At 53.0% G+C, this 15333-nt stretch overlaps 1 protein-coding gene across 1 annotated transcript in view; it reads left to right on the top strand.

Moving 5' to 3' along the window:
• Positions 1–15333, top strand: part of scaper (S-phase cyclin A-associated protein in the ER) — an 88974-nt gene that overhangs the window by 70138 nt on the left and 3503 nt on the right. The window contains exons 24-27 of the mRNA XM_064313786.1: positions 1524–1679; positions 4855–5092; positions 7048–7197; positions 14606–14797. Coding sequence (XP_064169856.1) covers positions 1524–1679; positions 4855–5092; positions 7048–7197; positions 14606–14797 — 736 coding nt within the window. The remainder of the gene's footprint in view (positions 1–1523; positions 1680–4854; positions 5093–7047; positions 7198–14605; positions 14798–15333) is intronic.

Genomic DNA, 15333 nt, shown 5'->3' with positions numbered 1-15333 from the left:
AGTTCATCTACGGCATCGTTTCTGCTTGAATGTAGCTGCCTCTGCCTCTGCCTTCTGCTTTAAAGGGGCAGGTCACCCAAAAATAAAATAAAGATATAATTCCACTTACCAGGAGCACTGTCTGTCCATCCAGATAGTTTTTCTGGGATTTAATGTTTTCTGGTTGCCCTCTGCCTTCACCCTGATACAACGGACTTCAACGGGGCCAGTGTTTGTGGTGCTCGACCTGGCAATAATTTACTTACGAAATACTCACAAGAAGTCTCTTTGACGCCCCATTGATTTCCACTATATCAGGGTGAGATGCAGTGGATATCTAGTAAAGTAGCAAAAACTCAGAAGAGATAAATAGTGCTCCAGGTAAGTGGAAATATTGCTTTGTTTTATTTTTGAGTGAACTGCCCCTTTAACAGCCATTAAGAGCTTTTTCTGTTTGTTTTTTTAAGTCAGATCAGAGCTTAGAAAATCATTTTCATAAGTACTTTATTCTCGGTCCTGTGAGTCACCTGATCTTCCTTACCTCGTTAACAGTGAGTGCGTTAAGGAGTTCTGGCGGCGGCGGTGTGTTGGGGTGCGCGCGTGCGGTACGGGAGGGTCTGACGCAAAGGGCGCTGGAGCACTTACAGCCGCCATTCAGACGGACGCTGCGCCTGAGAGCGCGTAAGAACAGCGCGCTGCTGAAAGGCCCTTTCAGCTCCCGCCCGGCCGCAGAAGAGGATGAAGTCATAACAAGGGCGGCTTTGGTTCAAGTGACAGGTCACCTATTGAGACGCGGAGAGGGGGAGAGGAAGGGTAATTACCAGAGCTTCCTCAGAGTGACAGGCGCAACAAGAAAAGAGGGAGGGGGAGGGGCGGGGGCGTGGAGGAGGGAGGGGAGGGGGTCAGGATTTGGAGGCGGGGAGGGCACGCGGTCAGAGTCGGAGTCGGCGGCGGCGGGTTTGGGGCTCTGGGAGGTCCGGCGGCCCCAGACACCTCTGCGGCGGCTCCGTGGGCCCCGCGGGGGCCTGTGGGGCGGGGCCACCTGAGGGCGGGGCCACCTGCGCAGGTGAAAGAGCGGGATACGCAGGCTCGGTGCCGGCCTTGCCCCGGGAGACACGGCAGACAGCCTAATGGGCCAATTACGGGTGATTTGTTACCAAGTGGGCGGGGACGGACCTGTCAGTCTTGAAGAGATTAACCATGTTAGGAGATGTCACGGTGGTGGGCTCCGATGCTGTCTCTGAATGGGTGCAGGTGTAGTGGAGATGACCTGGATGACCTTTCTGGCTCTCATAGTCCACAGACGTCTTTTTTGTCTTTTTGTCAGTTGTGTTTACAGTCTGGTTTTTGTCCCTGAAACCTTTCCAACTGTTCAGATCATGTCTTCCCAAATGCACCATTTCCTGCAGAACCGTTAAGCATGGGGATTCAGAATCTTTCAAAAAATTGCAACTGAGATGTCTGTTCGATGAATCTGTTTTATGTTTCCTTGAAGATGCTACGAATTCTCCCTGAAGCTCCTCTTCCCTGTCTCTGTCCGACAGCTACGTGGTGAACATGGGTTTGATTGACAAGCTGTACAGCTGCTTCCTGTCGGTCCAAGGCCCGGTGGACGAGAGCCCCAAGATGGCCGCCTTCCTCCAGCAGGCCACCGCCCTGCTGCACAGCATGTGCCGGCTGTATTTCGCCGTGACGGGCAGGTGAGTGGCATCCGCTAGCTCCGCCCCTGCCTCCACCCCTGCCCCTAGCTGCGTACTCAACCAATCACATTCAGTCAAAGCACACAGTCATTTCCCTGAGCCAGTCGCCATAGACTCAAAGTTCATGTACATCTGCCATCCTACCTTTGCCATCCTACCTTTGCCATCCTACCTTTGCCTTCCTACCGCTGCGTTTATGTTTTCCGGAGAAAAGAAAGGTATGTGGCATGGTATGGCGCTACAGTGCCGAATGTCGCGTTCCAATTCCAAACAATTGGAACTCATAAAAGTTGCCTCTTAACAAAATGGCTGCCAGCTACAGACTTCTGCTCTGGCCTGCGCTTTCACGTCAGTCTGAGGGACGTGCCCTGCGCCGCCACACGCGCGTCACTGAGTATCTGTGAGAAAACGCAGCGCTGTCTGCGGCTCGCTCGCTCTCCCGAGGTCAGGGCGGCAGGGCCAGGGGCACCCGCCCGTTCTGTCCCCCGCTTTTAGGGAAGTTGGGCGTTAACGTGTCGCCAGGCTTTTTCCGGTTCCTCTGTCCTGCCAAAGAATTTCCCTCTCCCAACTGTACCAGGGGCCAGAACTGAAGACGGGCACCAGAGGGCTCTGTCTGCAGGTCAAGAAAAGTTTCATAATTCTGCCACAAATCATAAACTGTTTTAGATGTGATGCCGTTTCCCCTGCCTGGCATTTGAGCTCTGGACACGGGGGCGCACGACTGATTGGCGTCCTTGTGAAGAGTGAGACTATTTAAATCTTATTATCTTTGATTTAAATAAACTTGTGGAGAGTGAGGTCATTTAAATCTTATTACTTATAACTTTGACATTTAAAATGCCTGCAGAATATTGCAGACTCTGTTTAAGTTGGGGGAGGGCTGGGCACACCTCTCGGTGAACAACGCTGGACTGTAAGCTTGGAGCGGATGAGTCCACTCTCCTTATTTTGGAATTTGGTGTTTTTGCTCAGTTTTACAGTGCGGCTGGTCACTCTGTGAATGAACCTCATGACCTGTCTTTCTGAGTTCTGTGTCCTTTGGACACCCTGCTTTTTGCGATGATGTAGTTGTCATGGCGGAGAGTACAGCCAGGAGCGTGATTAACAGTTACTGTAAATTGCATTATATCATATCACTGGTATTAGCAGATGCTTTCACCCAGAGCAACTTATTATGCAAACAGAAGTCTGAAGAATTGGAGTTGGGCAGTCACAGCTTTGCTTTCCTGTTGGGAAAGAATGCAGGGGGAAGACTCCTCTCCCTCCCCATCGAGCCTGTGAGCACGATGGGGAAAATGAAATCAAAGGGTGTTGTTAGGTCTCAGATTGGCTGAGTCTTTTTTAGTGGCAGTAGAGCAGATGAGACTCCATTACAGAGCTGTACTGGCAGGTGCCCTTATTGAGTTAATGGAGGACGGCCATTCACTGCAGGCCCAGGGCAGCCAGACCTGAGGGACTCCACTCTGGAAGAAGGCCTAGTGAGGCAGCACAGCAGCACGGACCTTTCGTCCGCCTCTGTTAGAAAATAAGCGAAAGGGTAGAGTAGAAGGCTCCAGGCTTTGTTTGCCTCCATGCCGTGTGCAGCGGGCATCCCATGATCCTCCTGCCTGGTTCTCGTCGAAAGGCTGTGCCAAACTGCCGGAGGCCCCCACATGGACCCTCGTACCAAGACGCGCTCATCTCCAGTCACGTGTCCAGCCGTGTGGCATCGGCCGCCCCCCCGTCGCCTCCGGGGGTCTTAATGGGAGCCGGCTCGTTTGGGCCGCCAGAACGCCGCGTGAGAAACGCATTGATTTCGGGGAGGGGACGGTGGGGTGAGGGGGCCGTTTCCGTCCGGTGTGATTTACCCTGCCCGAGGCCGGGAGACATCCAAACCCCCTCACGACGGGCCCGTCCCGGAGCCTCTGGCTTTTCTGGGGGGGCGGGCGGCATGACTGGCACAATCTCACGCACAATCAAAGCCTCCTCTTGTGAGAGGTTTTTGGCACACGCCTTCCTACCTGTTCCTGGCATCCGGCGGTGAAAGGGATACCTCCGCGTGGCCTCGCCCATAGGCTCTTGGACACGGTGGTAGAAGGAGACCTTTCAGTTTTACAATGAAGGTGTTTACTAAAGCTTTAAAAAGCCTGAGTTGCCGTATCAGGTGTTTCAGTAGCTTACTCCAGACAGAGAGCGATTCAGTAATTAGCTAGAGTAATTGTGTTTGTTCGGATCTCCCACTTTTTACACAACACATCAGGGAATAAAAGCATCTTAGCATCTAGCATCTGGCCTGGCTTGTTGAACCTGGTCTGCGCTAATGTTCTCTCCCAGAATGCCGAGGGTCTTTGCGCCGAGCTTCCGGCTGATTTGACCTGGACCTGTGAAACTGCGGGGGAGGTTTTGGCCCTTTGTGCTTTCCCTGGTCGTACGGCCGGAGCGCTCTTTGCGTGACCCTGGTTCGCTTCATCAGCCCGTGAGCGTATCGCGGTCCTGCCTGCCGTCAGAACCGTACCCTGGCCCCCGTCCACACGCGCGGCGGGCGTCTGGGGCGCGATGTCACCCGTTCTCCTGATCCGCCCCCGCTGTGCTGTTTTAAGTCCCGGGACGGGGACCCTAATGGAGCGCGCGGGGACGCGGAGCGCCTCTCCAGCGGCGAGCTGGCTCTGTGGCGGACGCGGCGCTGCTGGCTGTCAGGACGAGTCGTGGCCCCGCTCTGCTAGTCCTGCCCTGCTCCCGTTTCAGCTTTAGAACTGATGGGGGGTCAGGGGGCAGGGGGCGGGGGCAGGGGCGGGGGCAGGGGGAGGGGGAGGACACTGTTTCTAAACCTTGGGAAAGTGCACCTTGCGTTGGGCCCGGAGGGGCGGAGGCCGGCTCAGTCGGTGTTCATTACACAGCTCTGTCATTTTTAAAGGATCCAGCGTGTTTTATGCCTTGTAGTGATTGAGTTTTCACACCCTCCCCCTGATTTGAAGTGAAAAATGACCCTTCCCCTTTTTTCGCTTGGCAGCTGTGAAGTCCTTTGGACTGACAGCCTATTTTACCCCTCGGCATTTCCCCCCCCCTCTCCCACTACTAACGCTCTGCTTCAGAAGTCACGGCCTGCAAGCTGAAAAGAGGGACGTTTCGCTGCGTTTTCTGTGGCATAAAATACGGAAACCGTCGCCTGACGCCGCCATTGTGTGCCTCTCCCCAGAGCTCCCAGCGTCTTCGACAACAAGCGGCAGGATCCCACGGGGCTGACGGCCCTCCTGCGGTCCACCGACCTGGTGGGCGTGCTGCACACGCTCTACTGCATCCTCCTGCACGGCTCCGCCCCCGAGCCCGCCTCCGCCGGGCCCCAGGAGGGCTACCCGCCCGCCGTCATCCAGGTGGCCCTGCAGGGCGTGCGCTTCCTCAACAGCTTCGCCCTGCTGGACCTGACGGCCTTCCAGGTACGGCGCGGCGCGCGGGTTATTTACGCTCCTCGCTGTGCTGGGGGGGGGGGCGTACGCGGCTTTCAGCTTCACAAACTGTGCTGTTATACCGCTGGATTTTTACTGAACCGATTCAGGCTGAATGTCTTGTAGGCGGGGTGGCGGTGCACCAGCTGGGAATTCAGTTCAGTTCAGTTTTATTTTGTGTAAAACTTCATACAGAGACTGTCCCAAGGTTATTCTGCCTTCGGGTTATTTTAATAATGTTAAATAGTATTAAATGTTAGGTGCTGCTTTGCCTCTGAGACTGTTAGCTATGGTCTCGTAGCGTGCGGGGATCGTGCAGGTCGGGGCAGGTTTCTGTACTGCCATCACAGTGTTATGTAGCGCACTTCCTCCAGCCTGACATTCCCTACTGGGAGGAGCGTAAAACGCTCTGTTCTGTGGGCAACCTCTGACCGTCTCAGTAACAGGGGTCCCCCCCCCCTCCCCCCGAAACCACAACACCACACTCAAACGACCCCTTCGCAAAGTGGTTAAGGGGGGTGCAGCAGCTCCACAGCTGCCATTAGGAAAGGACATTTCCTGCGGGGAAGAAAGCTGACCCCGCTACGCTAACGCGCGCGCCCTCTGACCCGCGGTGATCCGTTACGGTGGGACGGAGCGGGGAGGGGTCACCGCGCGAGAGGACGCGTCCGATTAGCGGAGGAGCCGCGGTCGCCGTCGCGGGCCTCGGAGAGGAAGAGGAGGGCAACCGGCCCTAAATCAGCAACCGGCAAAGCAGCCCGCAAGGGAGCGTTCCTCAGCATAACTCACTGTTTAATGTGCTGCACTGATCGCAGCGGGACCCCTCTCTCTCTCTCTCTCTGGCTCTGTGTCTCTCTCTCCTCGCTCTCTCTCTCTCTCTCTCTCTCTCTCTCTCTCTCCCCACTCTCTCTCTCTCTCCCCTCTCTCTCTCTCTCTCTCTCTCTATTCAAAACAGCTGGTGGTCAAAGTTGTTTGGTGCAGGAATTTTTACGAACGTTCTAAATGACGGGTGTTTTTTCTGTAATGGCCTCCTGGTTCGCATTACCGTGCTCCGCTTTCTTCCCTGGCTTGCCGTCGAACATCGCTCGTTACTCCAGGGGCCGAGACGTCCTGCCCGCGGAACAAAACCAAAATTAGGCCACATTTAAAAGCCGGAGAGGGGTGGGCATTGCAGAGAGTATTTTCCTGAGGAGTCTGCCTGTTCTTCAGGTGGGCCCAAATGCACAGGCGGTGTGTGATGTCGTATGGGGCTGGTACGTTCAGCTCTGCTGCAGAGGCCTGTCTCCCTCACTGTGAACAGTAACGTGGGCACAAAACTCTAGGCTCGGATCAAACTGTGTCTTTAAACAGTTCCCCAGGAGTTGTGTTTTCGAGGCATCAAAACTGACAAATGAGAATGGGCCTGGCCTATTAGAGGAGGGCCTTGTCCCGAACTTGGTGGTTGGATACATACAGATCAGAGAACTCTACATGTAGATGGGATGTACAGCAGGATTTGGGATCCTTAGGTAGACCCCCCCGAACCTCTTATGTTCCCCTGGTCTATAATGTTTTGTCATGCTGCCCAGTTAATAAATGCTGTCTGTATGTAGCCCAGATAGAAGCTTTTTTGCAGTGGATAGAGGGGGTTGGTTCTTCTGGCAGTCATGGTGGACCCTGCAGCTCTTTGTCTGTGGTACTGACTATGCAGTTCACCAGCAGTGCCCTGCTTAACCCTCCCTACTGACCACTCTGGTTTATCCTGAACTGTTAAAGATTTATTTAAGCTGGTGTTTTGTTATTTTCTTTTGTTATGTCTTTCTTTACTTGGATGCCAAAACAATCGGTTATCACCCCACAGAAGAGGTGAACAGTGGGTGAACGTATAGACGTTTGTTTGGGTTGTTTGGGTTGTGCCGGTGGCGACGGCGTCTGCCCCGGGGCTGACCCGTCTCTGTGGTGTCCAGTCGGTCCTAGGTGCGGAGGGTCTCTCCCTGGCCTTCCGGCACATCGTGGGCTCCCTGCTGTGGTACTGCTCCCAGCGTCCCAGCGAGGACCTGCTGCACGAGGTCATCGTCTGCGTGGGGTACTTCACCGTCAACCACCCCGACAACCAGGTAACCGCCACCGTCCGCATCCGGTGCCCCGCCTTTTAAAACACATGTTTCAGCCCGTGAGGTTAAAAACAGAGGTATGTAGAATTCAAGAGAGTCAAAAGACTTTTACTCATTTATAAATTACCAGCGCTCTGTTTTTCTATATGGCATAGGCATATGATTCAGAATTGTTTGTGTGCTGTCATTATATAATGCCATTTCACATTTTAAATGGTTTGGTAAAATGTTTGTCTTTTTACAAATCTTCACGTTAATATATTCAGCGTGGATCTTTTATAAATGTAATTGTGGTGCAGTGTCTTAACCTGCAATCTAGTAGGTCAAGGGTCCCTAAACTGGAATTCGGGGACCCCTGGGGGGCCTCATTCTTCCTCTTTATGCAATATTTTGTTTACGTTTCTGTATTTCCTATCTCTGACAATATCTGGCATATTTTAGACTTCCTGATACAATCATGAACAGAGAACTAAAGAATGTTTGTTGATGAGAACCAGTCGTATAGTCTGTCAGTGTACCTACTGTCCAGAGATCATTATAAATGACATTTTTTTCATATTTTTTTATTACATATTTGAGAATATATTCAAATACTGATTTTAAAAAAATACTCCCACTTTTTAGAAGGCTGTTGACTGTGACCTGTTACTAGCAGTGACAGTGATTTATCCGTTTGTCTAACTGTTACACTGTCCTTTGCCAGTGGAGTGCTGGATGTCCGTGCTGCTGTTCCTGCTCGTTGGGCAGTGTCTTTTTCTTTCGAGCGCTTAAACAAAAGCCAGGACGGGAGCGCCTGGTGAATATTTCAGACGGCTTGGCAGGGTTAAACGGCGGGCCCTCTGCGATGGCGGCCTTGGCACCGCCGCCCCGCGCGCCACGGTTGGCCGTGCTTCGGTTAAGGGAAGCCGCTCCCCGCAGTGCCAGCGCCCCAGCGCCCAGGGAAATCTGCGCTGAGAGCGAAAACGCCCTCCAGAGATTCGCTGGCCTCGCGTACGGGCGGATTACAGATCCTAATTCATTGCTTTCTTTTTAAACGCGGTCTTAATTTAAGGACCTGTTCCTTTTTTTCGGTTCACCCCCCCCTCCCCGCTGCCGCTGTCCAATTTAATTATTCTGATGTGTGTAATTAGCATGTGCTGGCCGTTGTGGGGTTCATTTGCATATTATATTGGATAATTGAATGAGGGCTGATGATTGGATTAGGAAGGGAGGGGGAGGCCGGAGGTTGACAGATGATTCAGCTTTGTTCTCGCGCGGTAAAGTTAGCTGGAACGACCGAGCTGGGAGCCGGGAGCCGGGAGCCGGGAGCCGGCTCGTGCATATTCATTCAGTCCCGCGCCGCCACTTTGCTAATTTAAAAAGCGCGTTGCGGCTGAGCTTCACACTGGTGCCTGAGCTTCAGCTTCAGAGCGAGCCGCGGCGCTGCTGCTTCAGCCGGCCCTGTCCGAGCTGCGAGCTCCTCTCAGCAGAGACGACCCAGACGGGCTGGCAGGTGAGAGAAACAGACGGAGAACACGCCGGAAGATAAGAAATGGCGCGCTTCCCACAATTCCTGAAGGGTCGTCTCTCGCCAGCGCGCGAGTTGACGAGGGGAGGCTTGAGAAGCAGGCGAGGAGGTTCCAAATGCAGGTTTTTTGGGCGAGTTTCTGGACCTTCTCGGAAACGCCCGCGAGACCGGCCGTGTCCTCCAAGACAAAAATGTACACAAAGCAGAAGTCCTTTAATCCGCTGGATTGCCGGAGTGAAGAAAGCTGTTTGGAGCATCGCGTCCATCCTGTCTGGTTTGTGGCCGCGTGCGTTTCAGAGCAAGAGCTCCGCTTTTCACTTCCTGCATTAACGCTGCAGTCAGCCATTATTATTAAAAGAAAAACAGTATGGTGTCGGGAACATTGTGACATTTATTAAATTCATCATTTAAAGTTGAGGAAAACGCTCATGTGTTTAGACTGAATAACAGCACTCTGGAGCTCTTCGTTTCAGTTAATGTGATGGCTGTTTATACAATGGCGAATAAAAAAATGTAACTAGTGACAACAATTGAATAAGTCATAAGAACATATTCAACTTTGAAAAGTCACTCATTTTTAATGATTAATCATTTTGTAGTAAGTTTTTTTTATTTTTAATCTTACATTTTCCTTTAGCCACTAGAACACGATCCTGAGCAGTGTTGAGTTTCTGGAATTCAATTTTTTCACCGCCCCCCCCTCCCCCCCCCATCCCCTTCCCGTATGGGCTTTAAGGAGGATAAATGTTTAGAGGGGGATATTCGGAACAGCTTTGGCGTTTCACATGCTAATGTAAGCAGCGGTGGCGGAGGAAGGCATGTCTGACCCGGGGCCAGGCCCGTGACACGGGCGCTGATCCAGGGCCGGCGGCCCCGCTCTGTTTATGTGTGTGCGCAGAAATAACGCAGAGCATTAAAGAACGGGCCGGGGCTTTGAAGCCCGGCCACCATCCGGAATGATCTACGCCCCGCGCTCCCGCCTCCCGGGGTATGAATAATTCACCCCCGCAGCACAAAGCCCCTCGCAGAGGGTCGCTTACGCACGCCGTTCCTCCCCAAAAAAAAAACACAAAAAAAAACGGCCCAGCTCACCTGCATGTGGTAATCCACCGTCTGGATGTCCAGGGGAAGAAATAAGGAGAAGTAATAGTAATTCTCAGACTAAATATTATTGCTACTACACTTTTGCTAATGAGTGAGTCATTGTCGGCTGGTGAATTTCCCCGCTTTATAAAAATTTACTTTTTTAATGAATCTGCTGAAATGAATCAGTCATCACGTTTCTTACCGCGCGCAGACGCCTGGCTCTGCTGGGTTTTTTTAAAGGAAGGCAGCTGACTGAGCTGGACTGAATGAGATCTGCTGAGTGAAGGCCTCACGCTTGTGATAGCTCCTCAGTGGAAACGGCAGCACTTCATGACAGGCCTGGCTCCTTTTCAAGCCTGCTCCTGATCCTTTGGACTATTATAACTGTTACAGACAGCGCGTACACGTGAAAACACACATGCAGACTTGCATAGATACACACTCACAAACACACACACACACACGCACATATGCACACACACACAGACGGCAGCCTCTGTGTGACACAGAATGGCCTGCCAGGTGCCGCGCTGGACCCCCCCCAACCCGCCCCCTCGCACCTCACACCTCACACCACCTTCCTAACACTAATCTCAGCTGCCCCCTCCGTGTCTCAGAAAGGGCGTGTCCACCCTGCAGCGCTAGCCCAGCGACGGGGCTTCTAAACCCTGTCAAACTGACGGAGAGCGCCTCCTTTAGCAGTCCCGCTCCGCCCGGATCCTGGAGCCCTCAGCGCCCGCCTGCCGAGCGTGGGCCGGCACGGTTCAGCTCCTCGCTACTCTCACCCCGCGGCGGGGAGCGGGTCTCTTCAGCGCGCCAACAATGCGGTGTGAGGAGCCGCCGTGGCTGTCGAGCAGCGGCAAGGGTATGCGGGCGACTGCAGGCGCTCTCCCGTGTCTGATTTATTGGCTCGCTGATTGGCGGGCCCTGGGTTTGGGGGGAACGGGTGCTTTAAATGCCCTCTGTTTGCCGCCCGTAAGGCATTCAGTACGGAAGGGGATAATAGCTCGGTTAGCATTTTTTGGCGCGGGGTAATGGCGGCTTTCCGGAATATTCCCGACAGATTATCTGCGATCGGATCGGAGACGGCGATGGCCCGAGGCCCGAGGTAAATCAGGAGGTCCGCGGCGGGCTGGCAGGCGCCGCGCTCGCGTCCTTTTGAGCCGGCTGATTTACTCCTTCGCCCTTTGTCAAGGAAGCCTTTTTCAAATTATCCCCCTTTTCTGTTCCAGCGAAATGTTTGGGCGATTGTGCAAGCTGCCGTCGGGTTGTCTGCCGAGGGCGGGGCTAGGAGCCGGGGGGGTGGGGGTGGGGGGGAATCCGGTGACCTTTCCCGTGGGTGGCACAGGCTGTTAAGATGAGCCCTTTCGGCAGTGAGGGCCCTCGTCATCCCCGGGTCGGCCTCTGATGTGGCTTCCCCTCTCTTATCAGTAACTCGACCGGTCCTACTTTATGGTAATACAAATGTTTAGAGAAGAGGGAGGCTGGATCTGTTTTGTATTTCCAGCCCGGGGACGGGCTCTAAAATTTGTGGCTCCGTTTGAAGGGCGACGCGCCCACGTCCCGTGAGCAGGGGCGCGGAGGGCGTCTAGACACGCGGGGTAACTGGAACAGGGCTCGTAACTGTTTGAAGATTTGTTTTATTTAACTATTTTATTTTCTTCGTAAAGGTTGATTTATTTTTTGTTGCTCTTCCTCCTGACCTGGGGCTGGTGGGAGAGTTCAGCTTGTGGACACAGGTCTGCCGTATCGGTGCATGTCCAAGTCCAAGCCTAAACCCCTAAGGTCTCACAGAAACTTGCACTCTGTTCAGCAGGTCATAGGTTCAAATCCCATATCTCTAAAGCTGTAAATTAGCCTGGATAAGGGCATCTGTTTTTAAAATGAGTAAAGGAATGTAACGTCTTCTGTTTCACACAATGGGCTTGCTGCTCTCTGCTCTTCATTGCCTTTTTCAATTATGATTATAAAGTATGTTATAGTTTTTATTTTACATAGGCTATTTCTACTTGATAGTCATTTGTACTCACGGCGCACACTGACATGTGTGCACACACACATTCACTCACACACACACACACACACCCGTGAGCACACACACACACACACAGACACACAGATACACAGATTTATGTCTCGAGCCTTTTCATCCCCTTGTGTTAGCGTCGCGGTTCACCGGTAGAACTCAGCAGTCCCGCGGAAGGCCGTCGGCCGGCCCGTTTTTAACGGGGTTTCACCTGGCCCAGTTTGCGTCTCACATCGCTGAGTTTACGCGCCCTCCTGTTCCCGCGGAGAGCCGCTCGGCGGCGGTCAGCGCGGGGGCGGGCCGGGACCAGCAGCCGGGCGAGACGGCCAGGACGCGGGAGCTGATTCGCGGGCTCAGACGGCCCCGCCGCTGGCTTTATTACCCCAGGGCCCGAGCAGATACCCCTGTTTACGAGGCGAGGCTCTGAGCGCTGCACATCCCCGCTCGGAAGGGCCGAGCGCAGAAGAGTTCTTTCCCTGTGACCCGTAGCGTTTGAAGGCGGCGTTTCTTCCCCCGTAGCTGCCAGACCTCCTTGTTTTACGGCCCCCCGGCCGAGCGCACTTGAGGACGGACGATGTTTGGAAGTTTTTGAAAGGTGGAGAGTTATGAAATTGCCGTGTGATTGTGGGACGAAACCACCCCCCCCCCCCACGCACAACGCACACATCCGCCGTCCTAAGTCTCGCTACTTCTGAGTGCTTACCTTTATCGAACCTTTTCCCAGAACCCCCCACCCCAGACCCCCTCCACACAGGGAGGCCATATTTCACCTTATTACGGATTAGAATGTTTGACGTTCAGCTGGAAGATGAATTTTCTTTGGAGGCCTATTTCGCGAATTTATGAAATGCCCATGCCAGCCTCGCCCAGATTGATCCAGAATGCCCTGGAGACATTGCACCAATTGAAATCTTCCTCCTTAAGCACATCTTTAACCCTCCTCTGCCTCAGTGCTGTAAGCAACAAACAACTGACCTCAACCTTTTCCTTTTTTTTGAGAACAACTAGATCCCGGGATTAGTTATGTGAGACAAGGAATTTGGTGCAATGGTGGACGCAGTACACTTCCCCCATGAATACATCATTAATTGAGATTAGTGAGAAGTGTGATTTTTCATGTTTTTTTTTTTTTTTTTTTGGAATGTACGGTCAAAGTTCTTTGAATGTTGCGGTTAAGCTTAGCGTGCTAACTGCAAACGGGCGTAAATAATGGGCTTGATGGCAGGGGGATCGGCCGGTGCGTGCGTTCCCCCCCCCACCGCCCCGAAGAGGAGGAAGAAGTGAGTCGAGAAGAGGAAGAGAAACAGAGACTGATCGGTGGTAAACATCTTAAAAAGCAGCCTTAATTTGATACGGCGTCGTCTGAGATGCCTTTGAACGCTGCTGTAGAACTCCGGGCCAGAGAGGCCTCACCTTGAAACCATACAAAGAAAGAAGGAAAAAAAGCCCATGAATTATAGGTTTGTTTATCGTGCTCTTAAAACCCTAAAGTGCATTATTAAACAGAGAATGCCCTGGAAGAGTATTGTTAAAAGTGTTTTTAAAATCTTGTAAATCCTGGGTAATTTATGTCATTGTGGTCGCTGAGCCTCTCCCTGCCGTTCTGGTTCTGGTTTGGAGGCCTGAGCTCAGTACCTGTGAAAGCCGTGTGTGTGTGTGTATGTGTGTCTGTGTGTGTGTGTGTGTTTTTCTCCTCGCTATGATTTACTGTCCTGACCCCCCGGGGACTTTCCCGGCCCCTCCCAGGCCGGCCCTGACCTGCCCCGGGCTCCGATGAGAGAGAGGAAAAGCCAACGGCGGGGCAAACGTCAGTCATCCTGTCTCTGCCCCCCCCCCCCACTTCTGCCTCTCCCCTTTAATCAGACTAGGCCGGGAGTGATCTGATTTTAATATTGGGTAGCTGGATATGATGGCATGGTTGAAAGGCCTGGGCAGGTGGAGATGGGGGGGGGGGGTGGGGGGGGTCGTCTGTGTGAGGATTCCATTAACAGTATTGCCTCATCTCATAGAGTGACCGTCAGACAATCCAAGCAGCACCCAGCCACCAGCCCTCTCACTCTTCCTCTCTGTCTCACTCTCACTCTCTCTCACTCTTCCTCACTCTCTCTCACTCTTTCTCTCTCCCCCTCACTCTTTCTCACTCTTCCTCTCTCTCACTCACACTCTATCTCACTCTTTCTCTCCTCCTATTTTTTCTTTCCAAATGACTGTGCTGCCTTAATTGGATACTGTCAGATATACAGTGTAAACATTTTTAGTTTGAATTTTTTTTTTACTTCAGTTACTTCTGTCTTAGTTATTTCTGCTATTGTTTTCCTTTTCAGAGGTAATTGAGTGGTGTGTGTTGGTGTGGACGGTTTGATAAAATGAGGAAATAAAGGAATCAAAGAGCGTTAAGCTGTGTGTAAACTCAGCCCGACCGTGTCAGTGGAGCGCGAGCAGCCGAGGATGAGGGCTTTACTGAGACATCGTCAACCTCCGATCCCAACACCGCTCCTGTCAGCCTCACTCTTTCCGGGCGCTCACCACCATTCCTTTTATTGAATTTCACAATTTGCTAATAGGAGCTCCAGCCTGTAGTTACGGGGAACTGAAGGGGGGTTAAAAAAGCACAGTTGAGCAGTAATTGCGTTTTATGGCGTGTAATTGTCAGGTGGGCGGGTGTGACCTCTGTTTCTCCTCTGAGCGGCGTGTCTGTGTGTTGTTTTTGCGGTGGGGTTTACGCGGGGCGGGAGCGCGGGGGCGGTGTGATTCACGGGGAGCCGGCTGAGCGCGCTCGCTGTGTGTTCCAGGTGATGGTGCAGTCTGGCCGCCAGCCCAGCGTGCTGCAGAAGCTGTGTCAGCTGCCGTTCCAGTACTTCAGCCACCCGCGGCTCATCCGCGTGCTCTTCCCCACGCTCATCTGCGCCTGCCACAGCAACCCCCAGAACAAGGTCATCCTGCAGCAGGAGATGAGCTGCGTGCTGCTGGCCACCTTCATACAGGTACGGTCCGCCTGCGTGCAGATACAGTGCACCTTCACACAGGTACGGTCCGCCTGCGTGCAGATACAGTGCACCTTCATACAGGTACAGTACACCTGCATGCAGATACAGTGCACCTTCACACAGGTACGGTCCGCCTGCATGCAGATACAGTGCACCTTCACACAGGTACGGTCCGCCTGCGTGCAGATACAGTGCACCTTCATACAGGTACAGTACACCTGCATGCAGATACAGTGCACCTTCATACAGGTACGGTCCGCCTGCGTGCAGATACAGTGCACCTTCATACAGGTACAGTACACCTGCGTGCAGATACAGTGCACCTTCATACAGGTACGGTCCGCCTGCGTGCAGATACAGTGCACCTTCACACAGGTACGGTCCGCCTGCGTGCAGATACAGTGCACCTTCATACAGGTACAGTACACCTGCGTGCAGATACAGTGCACCTTCATACAGGTACAGTACACCTGCGTGCAGATACAGTGCACCTTCATACAGGTACGGTCCGCCTGCGTGCAGATACAGTGCAC

The sequence above is a fragment of the Anguilla rostrata genome, chromosome 16 (genome assembly GCF_018555375.3).
Source record: "Anguilla rostrata isolate EN2019 chromosome 16, ASM1855537v3, whole genome shotgun sequence".
NCBI classification, from domain to species: Eukaryota; Metazoa; Chordata; class Actinopteri; order Anguilliformes; family Anguillidae; genus Anguilla; species Anguilla rostrata.
This window is presented reverse-complemented; position numbering and strand designations above follow the sequence as displayed.